Raw genomic sequence first — 19,084 nt, 5'->3', positions numbered from 1 at the left:
ACCCTGAGGGGATTCAGGGTGGAAAAAAGGATACTGGCCCTAGATAGTTAAAGTGCATAGCAAAGGAATGTTTTCAGTGAGTCCAGAGTCTCGCATCTTCCCACATGTAGAAAAGTGCTAATTCATTAACTTGCGATATCTGGTTTTCTTTAATTAACAATAATCTTTTGATGTTCCACTACCTGGTTTTTATCGCAAAACTCCTATATATCCTGGCTTCTCCCTTACCTCTTTGGAGCCCCTCAGAGCTACCTGAGAGACGGCCTCCCAGGCTTGAGTCCTCAGGAAGTCCACCAAATAAAACATAATTCTCAACTTTTATATTGTGCATTTTTTCAGTCGATATTACTAATTTTTGCTGCCAAAACCATGAATGAAAACTCAGATTGCCACCTTACAGGGCAAAAAAACATATACAAATTATGTTATTTTCCAAACTGAATTTCTTCTTAAAATTTTTATCATAAAATATATTCAGGGAAAAAATGTACAAAATGTTTTGTGGTAAGATTTAGTAATAATGTACACATCCTTGGAATCATCATGAAGATTCTTAAATGGCCTGTGGGCAGTGGTGAGGTGTCCTGATGTTCCCATCCCTGACTTATCTCCATCCTGCCCCATTCATGACCACTGTCCTGATTTGTTTATCTACAGACCCTTACCATCTAAATATTTTTCACTCAGCAGTGTTCTTTCAGTTTTACCTCCTTTGACCTTTCGACAAACGAGTATTAATGGAATTCCATTGAAAAGGTTTTCCGGTGGTTTCTCTGCCTGTGTTTCACACATGCTAGCGTCTGAGGCTTCAAGGCTGGTCTAGGACTGTGGGGTTCATCCTCCCACCCGAGCCAAGTGCCCCTGAGGCCAGGGGACTTTTTAAAGTACCAAATGAGTGGGGGTGGGGAGGGGGGACAGAATTCTCCTAAAGGAAATGGTGAAAGATGAAAGTGGAACAGAGTCTTTTTTTGGGGGGTGGGGGGTAGGAGCTGCTCTGCGGGGCTTGCAGGACCTTGGTTGCCAGACCAGGGATCCAACCCGTGCTCCCTGCAGTGGAAGCACAGAGCCCTAACCACTGGACGGCCAGGGAATTCCCGGAACAGCCTCATTATTACCGAATAGTGAGGATACAAAATTGTCCATGTTTGTGAAGGGTCACAGTTCTGTGCCAGGCCTTAGTGGCCTTATGGTTTGACGATGTGTCCTTGGAGAGAACATTTCCCACCCACTGCCAGGACAAGGTCGGCTCAAAGATGCGACCTCCGACCTCCTGTCACTCAGGCATGGGGGGGCGGGGCCCTGTGAACTGTTCAATCAGGGGAGTCGCCGATTATTTTACGTGGTGGCGCTGCTACGATGACGCCGGAGGCATGGACTGCGTGCTCAGTGCCGCTTGTTCTGGCAGTGGCCGCATCAGCTCCTGCTGCTCTTAAAGGCTCCAGGTGGTTATGCCGCATTCTGTGTCGCTGTGACCGGCACTTGCCGCGGCGGTCATGGGGTGGACAACTGGAAACTCCAGAAACCGAAAAATGGTAAGTGTGCGGGGTCAGGTGTTGGGAGAGGGGGGCGGTGGGACTGATGGAACCGGGCCTCCCGTGCGGCCAACTCCAGAGTCTGTGGACCCGAGTCAGCCGGTGGCGCGCCACACAGCCTAGGGGCTGGGTCGACAGCCGGGACCCCCGGGTGTCCTGTCCTGTCCCTGCGAACCCGAGTCTCCCCCACACGGCGCGGTGGCCATAGGGAGGGACTCGGGGCAATCGTGACTCGGTCTCTGGGGTACACGTGTGGGAGCAGCTGTGGTCTGGGGGTGTCCGGTTCCCCCGTTCTCTCCAGGGGAATCATTTTACTCTCACTTTTTAAAATGTTTGAGGAACAGGATCTCAAATCCACGACCCTGTCCCCCCAGCCTACCTCTTCCAAGGGCTGGCAATAAATCCCTAAACTTACAGATGTTTCCCCACGTTCCCAAATGCCATCTTCCCCTCTGCAGTTCATAGTATCACTATTAACTGTTTTTCTCCGTGGTGCGTTTCAAACGGATGCAGTATTTTAATTGTTTAATCATTTATCAACAGAGCCATGGATGGCTCTTTTTAAAGATTTATTGTTATAGCTGTTTTACTTGAGAGGAAAGCAGAGAACCACCACCTGGAATATGTTATATGGAATGCTTGTGCCTTTCCTCTCAAAATCTTTCTTGGTCACGGACATCCTATGGGAAGACCTTTGGGTGGAGGGTCCTCTTGAGAAACTTTCCTGGGTGATCTTTTTTCAGCACTGCCTCCGTTCCTGAGTTTCTCTCTTTGAAAAGATTTATTCACTTATTTGAAACTCAGTTTTTCAATAAGTGTAAATTTTATTTATTCAGTAGACCTGGGGAGACAGTATAAAGTTTTTCCAAAGAGGCAAGAAAGGTGAATTTCAGAAAAATATTTCATTATTACATTCTGTGTATTAAAATTTTTGTTTTCCTTCCCCCCCCCCACCCTGAGTGGATGTAGTAATATTCTGAGGTCTTTTGGGTGATTTCCAATGGCATATCAGGACTTAGACTTGCAAAATATAGAAGTGTTCCAATACGATTGTTTACAAATCAGTTTTTTTTTTTTTTGGAATTAATTCATTGACATCTTCATTTTACGACAGGAATAGATGTTTTGGGATTTTCCTGTTGAACAAATAAAATTGCCTTACAGTCTTCTCTCTTCCTTTACACATAAACACTGGGTTGAGTGATTTTTCTGGATTATTGAAACACTGGGTTTATGTCATTTAAATGATCAATGGTGATCCAAAGTATTGTGACTGGAGCAGAGGCCTGAGGCCAGTGACTCCAAACTAAAGTTCCCATCTGGAGCCGGCAGTGAGGGGGTTTTCTTTGGCCTAGATGTTTTATGTTTGAGTTCTGCATCCATGATATAGGTGCACTCGGAGTGTATTTTGTGTATTAAAAAAGTCTGTGGTCAGAGGTTCTGTCTCCTGGACAAAAAGTTTATGAATTTGGGAGTTTGAGTCGGATCTTAAACTGAATCTGCCTGAGAGTTTCCTCACTTGTGAGAATGTGAGGAGAGTTCTCTCCAGTGACTGCTCAGGTGTCCCTACCCTCCTTCACCAGGGATTGACCCACCTTAGGGGTTGTATCTCAACCTGGGTATCTAGACCCCAAGCTTGGGAATGTGTTTAACTTTCTGAATGTGGGTTTTCGTTCTTAACTGTGGGCAAGCAGGCTTCTTACCTGAGCTGATTTGAATATTTGTGTTTCTTTTCTTTAGATGCCTTTATCTATTGGATATTTCAGTCCTTTAGCTCTAGTTTCCCTTAGCAGTTTGCAATTTTATTTCCTTGGTGAGTGTATACGATTTTTGATTTCTTAGGCTTTGAAAAATATAAGTTGATTGAAAAATATGTGTTTAAGGCAAGAAAATCCTGGAACCAAACAGAATTTCTGCTCCTTTTAGACAACAGAATCTTAAGCTGTGAGATGGGTATGTTTAGGTTCTCAGGCACATTTTTCATTTTTAGATCAGTTTTTGTATGTGCTTGTCCCTAGAGAACTTTGGTATTTAAAAGTCTGTACAATTCTTAAGGCAAGTGAATTTCTACTTGTATTGATGAGTGAAAAAAACTATTGAATTTCTGTTTTAATTGGTATGAGAAAAACTACTCAAACTTAGGAAAGTCTTTGAAAATCCTAGTAGGTTTCTTCATGGATTAAATGCAAACCCCCTAATGCATTATAATATGCTACTCATTCCTGACCATATCCTGAGTGTGAAATATAGTGGAGGGACAAACTATGATGTCATTTGTCCTTTTGGTTAGAAAGACATTTGAAGTTTTTCACTTTCTACAGTTTGCAGTTTTATACCCAATAGTGTTTAAATAATTAAATTTAGAATGATTTTCTATGTAGAAAAATTAAAATTAATTTAAAAATTAATTTAAAGTAGCAAAAGTTAATTAAAAAACAGACTACTAGGTAGGAAAGTATGGTGTATATAAATTTCTCTTAATTTTAAATAATGCTTATAAAGGATTTTAAAAATTGTAAGGTATGAAACAGTGAGATTTCCAGTTTTTTAGAATATTTTAGGCTTACAGAAAAATTGATCAGAAAGTACAGAGTGTTTCCACTTGACCCCTCTGCATCCACACAGTTTGTACTATTTTTTTACATCTCATATTATTATGGTATATTTGTTACAATTGATGGATCAATATTGATGCTATAAAGTCCACTGTTTATATTAGCCTTGACTCTTTGTGTTATACAATGTAGGGATTTTGGCAAATGTATAATGACATGTGTCCATCATTTCTATATCATATAGAATAGTTTAACTTTGCTAAGGATACCCTGTGCTTCACCTGTCCATTCGTCCCTCCCTCAAACCCCCAAATCCTTCCCAAGCAAAGATCTTTTTACTGGCTCATAGTTTTATCTCTTCCAGAATGTCCTATACAGTAGGAATCATACAGTATGTAGCCTTGTCAGAGTGTTTTCTTTCACTTAGTGATATGCTTCTAAGTTTCCTGTTTTGTTCAGGCAAATTATGCTCAGAGACTGAGACTGTCTTTGCCAGTAATTTATTTAACACAGGTTCAACTGAGGGAATTATAATTTATAATATTTCACAAGCCAATAGCAAATAGGATAATGTCTCTTAATAAGCCAGTAAAGAAATAACATACCCCAAACCAATGATAGTTTAATTACACTGTTGTTCCAGCCAAAGGGAAGATGAAAGAAATAAAGACCAAATTTAGTTGAGTTGCACCTTTATGTGAATTGGTTCTTGATAGCGTCAGTCCTTCCAACTAAAAGCTGGGTATCAGATGCCCGCTTAGATCCCTCCCTGCTGGGCAAAGGCACTAGTGTTGTCAGGCAAGGTAGACTGCTTGGTCCAGGGACCATTTCATGGCTTGCACCACTGCCTATGAGGAGTAGGCTCACCAAGGCAAAAACAAATATGTCCCTTCTCTTCCTGAGACTGCTGCTTGGTTTATCTCCACTGCTATCCAAGAGTAACCTGGCCACAGCAGGAACAAGTGTCTCGTGATCCTCTGAGAGCTTTTTAGATTAGCAAAGAGTAGCCTTGCCCAGACTGAACACTCAAATTAAGTCCTCACAAATTCCTGGTATTTAACATTTAAATGTCCATCACATGATTGTCACTCCTCCACATGTTCATAATGATAAGAACAATTTTGATGGCGTCCTCCTGACATGGCCTCGCAAAGTAAACAAATTCACTCTTGGACCAAAACATCTTTACTTGAGCCATAAACAAGTAGATCAAAACAACTTCACTTAAGCCATAAATGCGTAAATTTGAAATTATAACAAACCAGTACACAGCAGCTTCCTCCTTGTCTGTTGATAGCTTGATAGCTCATTTCTTTTTATCACTGAACAATATTTCATCATATGGATATACCACTGGTTGTTTATTCATTCTACTATTGAAGGATATCTTGCTTAACTCTTAAGTCTTGGCAATCATGCATAAAACACCTATAAACACTGATTTGCATATTTCTGTGTGAAGACAAGTTTTCAACTTATTTGGGTAAATATAAATATACAAGGAGTATAATCTAGGAGCTAGATCCTATGATAAGGGTATGTTTAGTTTTGTGAAAAAACCGCCTGTCTTCCAAAGTAGGCATACCATTTTCCATTTGCATCAGCAATGAGTAAGAATTCCTGTAGCTTTACATCTTCATCAGTATTTGGTATTCTGAGTGCTTTGTATTTTACCCGTTGTAATAAGCGTTTAGTGGTATCTGTTTGTTTTATTTGCAATTTCCTAATGACATTTGATGTTGAGCTGCTTTTCATATACTTATTTAACATCTGTATATCTTGTATATCTTCTTTATTGATGTGTGTGCAAATCTTGCGAGTTGTTTGGCATGGGGTGTCCAGCACTGGAGCTTGCTGGCCGTTGAGTGGAGCTGGGTCTTAGGGTTGAGACAGAGATCTCTGGAAGAGCTCTCGCTGATTGATATTACATGGGGTCGGGAGGTCTCTGGTGGTCCAGTGTACTGAACTCGGCTCTCCCACCTCAGAGGCTCAGGCCTGGCACCAGGCCGGAGCACCAAGACCCTGTCAGCCACCTGGCCAGGTATGTGGGGAGTTTCTTGCCCTCTGGGAAGTCTGAGGTCTTCTGCCAGCATTTAGTAGGTGTTCTGTAGGAGTTGTTCCACATGTAAATGTATTTTTGGTGTATTTGTGTGGAGGAAGGTGATCTCCACGTCTTATTCCTCCACCATCTCTACTGGATATCTGTCTTATATTTTAAAAGCTCTTAGTTTCATTGATTTTTTTTTTACTCTCCTCTTAGTCTTTTTCATTTATTTCCACTGTGATCTTTGTTATTTCCTTCACTTTATTAACTTTGGCATTTGTTTTTTCTAGTTCCTTGAGGTGTAAAGTTAGGTTTTTTGAGATCTTTTTTGCTTCTTGATTTATCAGTCACTATGAACTTCCCTCTTTGAAATGCTTTTGCTGCATCCTGTAAGTTTCAGTATGTTACACAGTAGTCCCCCTTTATCTGCAGTTTTGCTTTTTACAGTTTCAGTTACCTGCAGTCAACTGTGCTCTGAAAATATTAAATGGAAAATTACAGAAATAAACACTTTTAAAATACTTAAAAAAATTTTTAAATAAAGTTCTGAATTGTGCATTGTCCTGAGGAGCGTGATAAAACTTTGTGCCATCCTGCTCCATCTTGCCTGGGATATGAATCATCCCTTTGTTCGTTGTATCCACACTGTGTGTGCATGTGTATATATATGAAAAAAACATTATATTTGTGGGGTTAAGTACTATTCATGGTTTCAGGCATCCATTCAGTGTCTTGGAATGTATCCCTCACAGATAATGGGGTTCTACTATATTTCCATTTCATTTGTCTCAAGGTACTTTTTAAAACTTCTCTTTTGATTTCTTTAACCTATTGGTTGTTCAGTATCATGTTTAATCTCCACATGTGAATTTTCCAGTTTTCTTCTCATAATCGATTTCTAGTTGTATGGCATTGTGGTCGGGAAAGATGCTTAGTATGACTTTAATCTTAAATTTATTAAGACTTGTTTTATGGCCTAACATATGCTCTCTCCTGGAGAATGTTCGATGTACCCTTGAGAAGATTGTGTATTTTGTTGCTTTTGGACAGAATGACTGGCTTAATATGTCACTGAAGGCCAGTGTTTCTTTATTGATTTTCCGTCTGAATGATGTATCCACTGATGAAATTGGGGTATTAAAGTCCCTTTCTGTTATTGTATGGCTTTCTACTTCTCCCTTTAGATCTGTTAAATTTTGTTTTATATATTCACATGTTTCTATTTTGAGTGCATAAATGTTTACAAATGTTATATCCTCTTTTGGGATTTACTCCTTTATCATTATATAATGACCTTTTTGTCCCTTATAACAGTCTTTGTCTTAAGTCTATTTTGACTGTTACAAGTATAGCTACCCCAGCTTTCTTCTGGTTTCCATTTACATGGAATATTTTTTTTCCATTCTTTCAGTCTTTGTGTGCACTTTTATCTCAGGTGAGGTTTTTGTAGGCAGTATATAGGTGAGTCTTTTTTTTTTTAATCCATTCAGCCACTCTGTGTTTTGATGGGAGAATTTATTATTTCTTTTACATTTAAAGTAATTATTGATAGGTATGTCCTTATTGCTATTTTGTTCACTGTCTTCTGGCTGTTTTGTAATTCCTATTTTCCTGTCTTCTTCGCTTGCTTAGATTCCTGTCTTTTTTGGTATGCTTAGATTCCTTATCTTTATCGTTTGTGTATCTACCACAGGCATACCTCAGAGATATGCAGGTTCAATCCACTGCAATAAAGCAGTTATCACAATGAAGCAATTATCACATGAATTTTGGTTTCCTAGTGTACATAAATCTGTGTTTACCCTATATCAAGGCCTATTAAGTGTATAATAGTATTATGTATAAAAAGTGTACATACCTTACTTTTAAAATATTTTAGAGCTAAAAAATACCAATCATCATCTGAGCTTTCAGTGAGTCATTGTAGTAACATCAAAGATCATTGATCACAGATCATCATAACAAATAGTATAATAATTTAATAATTTGAAAGGAGAAAGGGGAATCAAGATGACAGGGTAGGAGGATGTGGAACTCACCTACCCCTACAAACACATCAAAAATACTTCTACAGTTCTCACAGAAAATTAACTGGAACCTGGCAGAAGAACATTTTGGTTTTTTTTTTTTTTTTGGCCCACGCCACACAGCTTGCAGGATCTTAGTTCCCCAACCAGAAATCGAACCCACGCCCCCTACAGTGGAAGCACAGTCTTAACCACTGGACCACCAGGTAGGTCCCCACAAGAACTTCTGTACAACCAAAGCCGCAAGAAAGATCTCCACATAACTGGGTAGGACAGAAAAAAAGACATCAGGTTGGGATCTGTGCCCTTGGGAGGGATCTGAAAGGAAGAGAAGGTCCACATGGGCAGCCCCTCACCTTGGGGAGCAAGCAGGTGGAGCCACAATCTGTGTGTCCCAGTCCTGGCGTCCTGTGGAGAGGAGACTATAGCCCCCTTGGCTGCTCGGAGAACCACTAGGACAGTCAGAAGGGCTGGAGAGGCCAAGACACTACTCGCAAGGAGTGTGCACATGCTGGCTTGTCAGCCATCAGGGCAGAGAGAGCCTGGCACTGGCAGCTGCTGCCTCGCCACTCCCCAGTCTGAATTGGGCAAACACCCTGGCCCTGTACACTCCACGCCACAGCCTGGTGGGAGATCTGGGCCAACTGGGCCCTGGGAAAAGACTCGGTCTGGACACAAAGACCAAGGGTCTTGAGTGTGATCTTGGTGGGGCGGCTGGAAGCAACCATTGTCCTTGCGCACACAGGGCAGCACCCCAGGAATCCCGGGCAGACAGGCCCTGGGAGAGGACTCAGTCTAGCTATGCAGAGACAGCCCAGAGAGCCCGGGGTGTGATCCAGCAGGGCAGCAGCAGACATTGTCATGCGTACAGGAACGTGCAGCAGCTCATCTCTCGTTGCCCATAACAGGCGATTCCCTATGCATAGGGCAAGTGAGAACACCCACATCAAAGTGGGTAGAAGCTGAGGCACAATCTTACCATAACCAACCCCCCCTGCCCCCGCATGGCACCCCACCTTCAGGAAGGCACTCAAAACTCCAAGCTTCTCCTTGAGGAGCAAAGGGTTTAGACCCCACACTTGGCACCCCAGCTTTTAAGAGTCACACATGAAGACAAGCCCCCCAAACATCTAGCCTTTCAGGGGTGGGGGGCACAACCACACAGCATGTGGGATCTTAGTTCCCTGATCAGGGATGGAACCCACGCCCCCTGCAGTGGAAGGGCAGAATCTTATAACCACTGGACCACCAGGGAAGTCCCAAAACATCTAGCTTTGAAAACCAGTGGGGCTTGTGTCCATGAGACCAACAAGGCTATAGTGAACTGAGAACAGTTCTTAAAGGGTCCTCTTTTCTAATGTTTCACCTGTTTATATCATTTTCAGACATAGCTTATTTTATTTCAATTCACTTCATTGCACTTTACAGATAATGCATTTTTTGCAAGTTGAAGGTTGGTTGTAACCCTGTGTGAAGCAAATCTATCAGCACCTTTTTTTCAATAGCATTGGCTCACTTTGTGTGCCTGTCACAATTTGGTAATTCTCACAGTATTTCAAATTGTTACATTTGTTATGGTGGTGTGTGATCAGTAATCTTTGATGTTACTGACACCACTTGCTGAAGGCTCTGATGATGGTTAGCATTTTTTAGCAATAAAGTATTTTTAAATCAAGGTATGTACATTGTATATTTATGCATAATGCTAGTGCACACTTAACAGAGTACAGAATAGTATAAACATAACTTTACATGCACTGGCAAATGAAAAAATTCATGTGTTTTGCTTTATTGTGGTAGTCTGGAACTGAACCCTCATTGTCTCCAAGGTATGCCTGTACCTTCTAATGAATTTCTTTTACTGTTTCTTGTAAAACCAGGTGTATTGATATCAGAGTCCCTCAATTTTTCTCAGAAAGTATTTCTCCGTCACTTTTTTTCCTGAGATGCAGCAGTCCTAGAGATTTTTTTTTAATTACAAAGGCTTATCGGCTTTTTTATATTTTTTAATTGAAGTATAGTTTATTTATAGTGTGTGTTCATTTCAGGTATATGGCAAAGTTATTCAGTTATTATATATATTCAGTTATTTAATTTATATATATATAATTATTTTCCAGATTCTTTTCCCATATAGGTTATTACAAAATATTCTCCCTCACTTTTGAAGAATAATTTTGCTCGACACAGAGTTGTAGGATGGTGTTTTTTTACATTGTGCACTTTAAATATTTCATTCCATTCTCTTGCTTGCATAGTTGGGGGGTTTTCTTTGTTGTTTTGTTTTTGGTATGTGAATGTTTACAGCAGCTTTATTCATAATCACCAAAACCTGGAAATAACTCAAATGTTATCTGGTGAATGAATAAATTATAGTACATCTGTACAATGCAATCCTACTCAGCAATAAAAAGTAATGAACTATTAATATATGCAACAACATGGATAAATCTTATATATATATTTATTGCTAAGTGAAAGAACCCAGATTCCAAAGGATAAATATAGTTTGATTCCAGTTATATGATATTTCTTGCTTGCATAGTTTTTGAAAAGAGGTCTGATTTAATTCTTATCCTTAAGTAAAACTAAGGTTTGTTTTTTCCCTCTGGCTTCTCTCAGAATGTTCCCTTTGTCTTTGATTTTTCTCCAGTTGAAAATGATGTGCTTGGCAGTGAAGTTTTTGGTGTTCTTTTTTTGTTTTTCGTGTTTTGTGTTTTTCTTAGCTTCCTGGATCTGCAGTTTGCTGTCTATCAGTAATGTTAGGAAAATCTCAGTGATGATTGCTTCACTTGTTTTTTTGTTCCTTTCTGCTTTTCTATCAGGTGTTCTCATTGTGTGTATTTTACACCTGCTGTCATTGTCCCAAAGTTCTTAGATGTTGTATCCTTTTTTGTCTTTGTATTAGGCCCTGGTGAAATAGTCTCTTTTGAGGATAGGCCTTGTTAAGAATAGCTGTTTCAAAATAGCTTCTTTCTGTCTTTCCAATTTTGGAAACAGTGGTTTGTTCTGTGTCTTCAGTTCTTTGTTTTTTTTCTTGTGAGGTTAGGAATGATAGTTTCTAAGTTCATTATACAATGAACAAGAAAAGAGAAGTCTCTGTCTCCAGTTTTTTATGTTTGACTGCTGACAGCTTTGAAGCCTCATCCCTCCTTCCTCCTCTTGTGACCCACATGTATCCATGATGATAGGAAAGCCTTAGTTATCCTTCCTTTGGCAGTGACAAGAGATTCAATTCATGCCTGCTCCTGCCCTTGTATGTGAACTCTCTCTTCAGTCCACCCACAACCTCAACTAAAAAATAAGTCCATGTACTTTTCCTTGCACTCTCAAGCCATTTCATGCCTTCTTGAGAGGCCTGTCTTACTCCTCAGAGACCTCAATTCTGGAAGTAATAAACCCTTTTGTACACTATTGGCAGTGTGTGGTGTCATCAACTTACATATTCCTATATTCGGGGCTGGGCTGTTATGCTTCTGTGCACCATATGGGAGCTCAGAAATGAGAGATGATGGGAGGATTGCCTCTGGAGTGGCTGGCCAGGAAACTTCCACCTGAAATTAGAGAATGGAGGTTTTACATTCTTTGGAGGAAAGTGCTGTGAATCCTTTATGTATTATATAATCATGGGCAGATTCACCATCAGACCTTTGTGGAGTGTAGTGAATTCCTGTGCAATATGCAGCTCTTAACCTGTTCCTCAAGGTTATCTAGCAAGGGCTTTGACCAAAAAGAAATCTTTTAGCACTTTATCATTTCATTATGTGTGCCTTTGTGTGCTAAAAACTGGCGAGAAGCAGCTCTGAGGCTCATTGTGTATAGGGTTTTGTTGAGGTCTAAGTAGTTTTGTCTTTTTAGCATGTCATATCATGTGAAGTTGTCTGAGCCTTAACTTCTGAATAACTTCCAAGCTCCATGAATGGGACAGAGAGAGAATGGAGAAACTGAGTCTGCAATAAATTTTACACAAGCTAAAAGTACTACTTCTTTACAAGAATATTTGAATCTAGCCAGTTGCACCTGGCTATTTCTAATCACCTGGAGTAATTCTCAGGCCAGTATAGCAAACTGATCCTTGTCACAAGTTGGATTTCCACAGGCCTCCTGGACTGTCATGTTTGGTGATGGGAATAGAAGAAAAGCTTCCAGTTCTTCACTATGTTTTATTCCTTAAAAACTCCTGCAGATTTGACCTCATACATCAGTGGAGTGTATTGAGTTAAATGGTGTGTAATAACAAAGGAGATGAGTTATTTTCACCATAGATTGATGTGTTTAAAATGATATTTGATTCATTTGCGTAGCATTTCTCTCATTTCTCCAAGGTGCTCTAGACCCTGACATCAGAGAGCAATAACATTTAAAGTGATCACAGTGAAAGTGAATAAATAATTTGGTTGTGTTCATTATGCTGTTGAATTCATGAAGAAGTAAGTAAGGACATAGAGTCAGTTTCTGATGACCAAGACATAAAATAAATGTTTGAAGGTGACAGAATCACATGTAATCTTCCTATAAATTGAGTATAAATCCCCAGTTCTGTCAGATTCACACATCTTACTGGAAACATATTTGGGATGTTTTAGGACCCAGTGACCTTGGAGGATGTGGCTGTGAACTTCACCCAGGAGGAGTGGGCTTTACTGAATCCTCCGCAGAAGAAACTTTACAGAGATGTGATGCAGGAAACCTTGAGGAACCTGGCCTCAATAGGTAAGCATGACAACATTCCTTCACTTCTTCAGTTAGAGAACAAGTATTTCTTGCCCATCAACACTGTTCCAAGATGTGGAATATGGAAAAGGAATACAGTAGTCCCCACTTATCTGCAGGGGATACATTCCAAGACCACCAGTGGATGCCTGAACCTGCAGATAGTACTGAATCCTATACATACATACCTATGATAATAAGTTTAATTTAGAAATTTGGTGCACAGTAAGAGATTGATAACAATAACTAAGAACAGAACACGTATAATAGACATGAACTTAACATGCATAAGTGTTAAGTGTCCATAACTTTTGCAGTTTGAGATGAGACAGCAAAACTAAGATCAATTTCTTTTTCCTTCTTCAAAATTTCACGATAGAAGATTCATTTTTCCTATAGATCTTAGCAACATCAGTGTATGATTTTTTTCTTCCCTTAAATCAAGAACTTTCATCTTTTCACTTAAAGGAAGCACTTTATAACTTTTCTGTGGCATATCCTAATTACCAATATCACTATTCTTGTGCTTTGGGGCCATCATTAATTAAAATAAGGATTACTTACTTGAACACAAGCACTGCAATACCACCACAGTGATCTGAAAACTGAGATGGCTACTAAGTGACTGATGGGCAGGTAGCATATACAGCATGGATACACTGAACAAAGGGATGATTCACATCCTAGACAGGACAGAGCGGGACGTTGCAAGATTTCATCATACTACTTGGAAGGGTGCACAGTTTAAATTAATATTTTCAGACTGCAATTGACCATAGGTAACTGACACCACAGAACGCAAAACTGTGGGTAAGGGGGGACTGCTGTACATTGGTAAATAAATTAAGCATGGTCAGAGCTCATCGTGGACCTAGAATCTAATATTTTTCTATAATTTCCAATAATTTGCATTATTTTTCTGGGTCTGCATTTTAGGAAAAAAATGGGACAATCATAACATTGAAGATTGGTACAAAACCCAAGGGAGAAAACTAAGGTGAGTCACACACAGTAGATAGCAGTGTGCCACATGAGAATGCTGGTATGTCATAAACTTTTTAAAATAAGCGAATAAACAACCCCAGCTTCAAAGTTATCCTTAAATTTTTCTCACTGAAAACATTTACTTAAACATGACATAGATGTCCAGTGTTTTTGGAAACAATATTAAGAAACCCAATATATTAGTGTTACTGTTTTCATAATAGCTATGTCAAGTCCTCTTACAGAGCTTTCAGTATAAATCACCCTCAAAAAATTCAGAAAGGGCAAAAAACCTTCACTTTTGCTATGAAATATAAAAATGTAATTCTAATACCCTACTAATAAATGTGAAATTGTTAAAGAAATCATTAATAATTTCTCATTTTTTACAGAAGTCATATGGTAGAAAAACTCTGTGAAAGCAAAGAAGGTAATCAAGATGGAGAAACTGTCAGCCAGATTCCAAATCTTAATCTGAACCAGGAAACTCTTTCTGGAGTAAAACCATGTGAATGTAATGTGTATGGGAAAGTCTTCATGCATCATTCATTCCTTAATAGGCACATCAGATCTCACAGTGGACACAAACCATATGAGTATCATGAATATGAGGAGAAGCCATATAAATGCAAGGAATGTGGGAAAGCCTTCAGTTACCGCAAATCTGTTCACAGACATGAAAGGACTCACACTGGAGAGAAACCCTATGAATGTAAGGAATGTGGGAAAGCCTTCACATGGCTCACAACGTTTCGAAGACACATGATAACACACACTGGAGAAGGACCCTATAAATGTAAAGAATGTGGGAAAGCCTTTAGTTGTTCCACTTCATTTCGAGCACATGAAAGAAGTCACACTGGAGAAAAACCCTATGAATGTAAGCAGTGTGGTAAAGCCCTCAGTTGTCCCAGTTCCTTTCGAAGACATGAAAAGATTCACACTGCAGAGAAACAATATGAATGTAAACAATGTGAGAAAATCTTCAGTTCTCCTTTAGGTTTGCGAATACATGAAAGAATTCACACTGGAGAGAAACCCTATGAATGTAAGGAATGTGGTAAAGCCTTCATTTCTCTTTCAAGCATTCGTACACACATGATAACACACACTGGAGATGGACCTTATAAATGTAAGGAATGTGGGAAAGCCTTCATTTGTCCCAGTTCGTTTCGATCACATGAAAGGACTCACACTGGAGAAAAACCATATGAATGTAAACAGTGTGGTAAAACTTTCAGTTGGCCCAGTTCCTTTCGAATACATGAAAGAACTCACACTGGAGAGAAACCCTATGAATGTACAGAATGTGGGAAAACCTTCATTTATCGCACTACCTTTCAAGGACATGTGAGAAAGCACACTGGAGAGAAACCCTATAAATGTAAAGAATGTGGGAAAGCCTTCATTTCTCCCTCAAGTGTTCGAACACACATGATAATGCACACTGGAGATGGACCTTATAAGTGTAAGGAATGTGGGAAAGCATTCAATTTTCCCAGTTCATTTCGAATACATCAAAGAACTCACGCAGGAGAGAAACCCTATGAATGTAAGCAATGTGGCAGAGCCTTCAGTTGTTACACATCCTTTCGAACACATGAAAAAACTCACACTGGAGAGAAACCTTATGAATGTACAGAATGTGGGAAAGCCTTCATTTATCGCACTACCTTTCGAGGGCACATGAGAATACACACTGGTGAGAAACCCCACAAATGTAGAGAATGTGGGAAAGCCTTCAGTCGACCCAATTCCTTTCGAAGGCATGAAAGATCTCATACTTAATAGAAACCTCTTGAATGTAAGCAATGTGGGGAAAACATCAGTTGGCCTTCATTCTTACAGGTGAAAACCCCCACTGGAAAGAAACCCTATATGTGTAAGAAATCTGAGAAAGCCTGATACAAATTAATCCATGTATAATGTTCCAGAAAAAATAACATGAAAGAATAATTCTTAGAGTTATATTGTCTTTATCAGTGCCTCATTCTTAAAGGGGATCTCTCGACTGGATATTTACTACTTACGTTCAAAAATGAACACTGAAGTGAGAGAATTCTGTAAGTACTCTGTAAGCAATACTACATAATGATTAACAGGTATTGTTTTGTCCTTAAATCAATTAACATTTTTCTCTTTTCATTTTGAAGCCTGTTTGTTCCATGGTTGAATTGACATGTATTTCTAATATGTAAGTTGGTTTATGTTTTGATTGTTTTCTGTGGGGCTATTGATAAATGACCTTTTGGTATTTGTTGGGATTTTCATACTGGCCTCCTGTAGTGCCAGGTATTGGATATTCCTTACGCATATATAGTCCATCCTTCTTATGAGAAAATCTACTCGTTTTGGCCAGAAGAGCCTTATTTCATTTTCCTTGCTAGTAAAAGATGGCATAAATTTGTAAATATTATAGTGTATATAGTCTCATGTGAATTTCTATGTTTTGCCCTTTGCTCTTTGTCATTCCTTCTGGCTAGGATTTGAATAATAAAGAGTTTGCATTAACACATTATTGACCAGGGGATTTTTGCAGAAACTAACACCTGTGGCTGGCCATTTGTTACATAAATGAATATTGAAACACCCACGTTTGAGTAAATATCAACAACTTTTTTTGCACTTAATGTATTTATTTGAAACTTCATACATGTCTTACTAAAGCATTCTAATATTTCTTTAGAGTGTGATAGACAGTATAGCAAGCACCTCTGTGCAGGGGAACAGAACGTCTATTACAAACATACTGTGTTTCACTGTACTTTCCCTTGGAAGAGCAGACTTTCTGGCGGCATTTTTTTTTTTGGTCCTATGGGTATTATTTCCTCTAGAATATGTTCTTTTATTTTACTTGATAGTCAACAAGGTGGATCTTTGCAGTGTACTCTTTTAAAAACACCACAAGAAGGATGAGGTGCGGGACTACCACTGCATTCACCAGAATGGTCAGTTACCCATTCTCTAGCTACTGCTAACAAAAATTGCTTGTCAGTCATTTTACTCTGCACATTAAGGCTACAATAAATTTTAAATGCATTGAATAAACCGCAGTTACTCAAATGGAAACCCACTTTCTTATACCATTTTCAAGTTTTCCAGAGGATTAAAAAAAATTTTTTTTACATCTTTATTGGAGTATAATTGCTTTACAATGGTGTGTTAGTTTCTGCTTTATCACAAAGTGACTCAGTTATACATATACATATGTTCCCATATTCCAGAGGATATTGAAGTTTGCTAGATACTGATCAGATCGATCAACTCCTTTCATATATTTATTATACGCTAATATACAAGTGGGCTTAGTCATCTGATGGCCAGTCCTCCTGTCTTCCTTTCCTGTAGATGCTATGGAGGCGTCATGAATAGTTGTCACCCTGTGGACTAGCTTCTTGTCTTTCCATGTAAGAAGAATCACTTCTCCCTTCCGTAAGAATGTCATTTCTCCCCTCTGTAGATTTTTAGATTTCTCCTTTAATTGGTTCAGTAGACCATGATTCTCTCTTATAGTCCCACAAACTCTGGTTTTAGTTTTCAACAATATTTCAGATGTGGACACACTGTTGTAACAATTGTCTTGGTAAATATGATGCCATGAATCAAGATAAGGTAAGACTGATAATACTGTTTCTTGCAGTTTCTTTATTTCACCCATGTAAATCTCAAGGTTGCATATATACTCAGTTTCACTTTCGCTAACAGTCCTGACCAAAATTCCATATTTTTTAAGTTTTCCAGGATTTGAATCTGAGTCGTCCTCTCCACTTTATCAATTCTCTCATCAAGTTATAGCTCTTGTTTGGGTATACAGATTGATTGAAATTTTGGTAAAAAATAATCCAAAAGAGGTTTAACTTTTGAAATTCTTCAGGAAGTGGAGTTTTCTGAATTGTCATTAAAGTAAAGAAACGTCATTATTTGTTCTAACCTTCTTCTCGTCATAATCTTTGGAAGGATAGGTGTTTCAAGTAAGGGATCAGTCGACCAATATTCTTTCCAATGTGACTTTCGTATTTGTCCCATTGAAAGCATTAACCCAAGAAACTTCTTCATGTCACTATTGGTTACATCAGTCCATTTTAAAGCCTTATCATACTTTTTATATGATTTTTCATTCTGTTGGTGATACAAGTTTGAGAAGGAACCAGCTCAAAAAAGTTGTTACCAAAAATTAATTCTGTTACTTCACTAACACTTTGTGGGTTATTTGCACCTGGCACACCTGTAAAGTCTTCTGATTTTTGTGAAATGTTGTCTTCAATCCACTCTTCTGTAGAAGCAAAGGAGCATTCTCCAGCACTGTGAGTTTCATTTTCATTTCCTGTATCAGAATCAATCACTAAGGTTTTTTGTCTTTTTTTGGTGTAATATTCACATCGTCTGAATCAGAACTATATTCTGAGACACTAGTATATACGTCACGTGGACAGTCAGAGAAAGTGTCTGTATAAAATTCACCAAAAAAGTCTTCTTCACTCAAAATTTCACGATGCGTCATTTTTGAAAATTGTATGGTCATAAGCTTGCATTTATAATATATACAAGGTTGGAACAAAAACCTAATGGAGCAAAATGTGAATGACAATGACAATCACAAGTTTTATAATGAACCTTGATCAATTTTAAGCTCTAACAACTTTGCACAGTGATGTTAATTGTATCACTCTCTAAAAATGTATTGGTATACCTCTGGTCAATAACATTCAGGTAACAAAAGATGTATTAATACATCTCCTGTCAATAATGTGGACTTCCCTGGTGATCCAGTGGCTAAGACTGTGCACTTCCAATGCCAGGGGGCTGGGTTCAATCCGTGGTCAGGGAACTAGATCCCACATGCTGCAACTAAGAGTTCGCATGCTACAACTAAAAAAAAAAAAAAATTCCACATGCTGCAACTAAGACCCAATACAGCCAAATAAATAACTACTAAAAAAAATAATTGTTAAGACAGACCTGTCATTGAACAATAAAATGTAGAATTGGAGTTGGCTCTCCTACATTGTTTTGTCACCTGGGTAATGTGACATTTTCTATAATCCATTTCTCTTATAGTTCCATGTGAGAATTCACATGTAGTCTCACTCGCATGAGATTTGGAATTCAGAAATACAGGAGGCATTAGTCATATTTCAGCACCATGCAGGGAGACAGATGTGTAAGAACTTTGAGGACACTTGTTCTAGCCTGTTTTCCTGATTCCTTAACCTGCCAATCCAGAGTGTC

General features: G+C 38.9%; 1 protein-coding gene across 1 annotated transcript; it reads left to right on the top strand.

Annotated features, from left to right (window-relative positions):
- Window positions 1-1,343: 1,343 nt before the first annotated feature.
- LOC308616264 (uncharacterized protein) lies at window positions 1,344-16,364 on the top strand. The gene is made up of 4 exons (XM_081232524.1): window positions 1,344-1,532; window positions 12,745-12,871; window positions 13,808-13,868; window positions 14,248-16,364. The coding sequence occupies exons 1-4, from the start codon at window positions 1,494-1,496 to the stop codon at window positions 15,641-15,643; spliced, it is 1,623 nt and encodes a 540-aa protein (XP_081088650.1). The 5' UTR covers window positions 1,344-1,493; the 3' UTR covers window positions 15,644-16,364.
- The last annotated feature ends 2,720 nt before the right edge of the window (window positions 16,365-19,084 follow it).

Source organism: Mesoplodon bidens, assembly GCF_964165515.1.
Source record: "Mesoplodon bidens genome assembly, chromosome: 4".
Classification (NCBI taxonomy): Eukaryota; Metazoa; Chordata; class Mammalia; order Artiodactyla; family Ziphiidae; genus Mesoplodon; species Mesoplodon bidens.
This window is presented reverse-complemented; position numbering and strand designations above follow the sequence as displayed.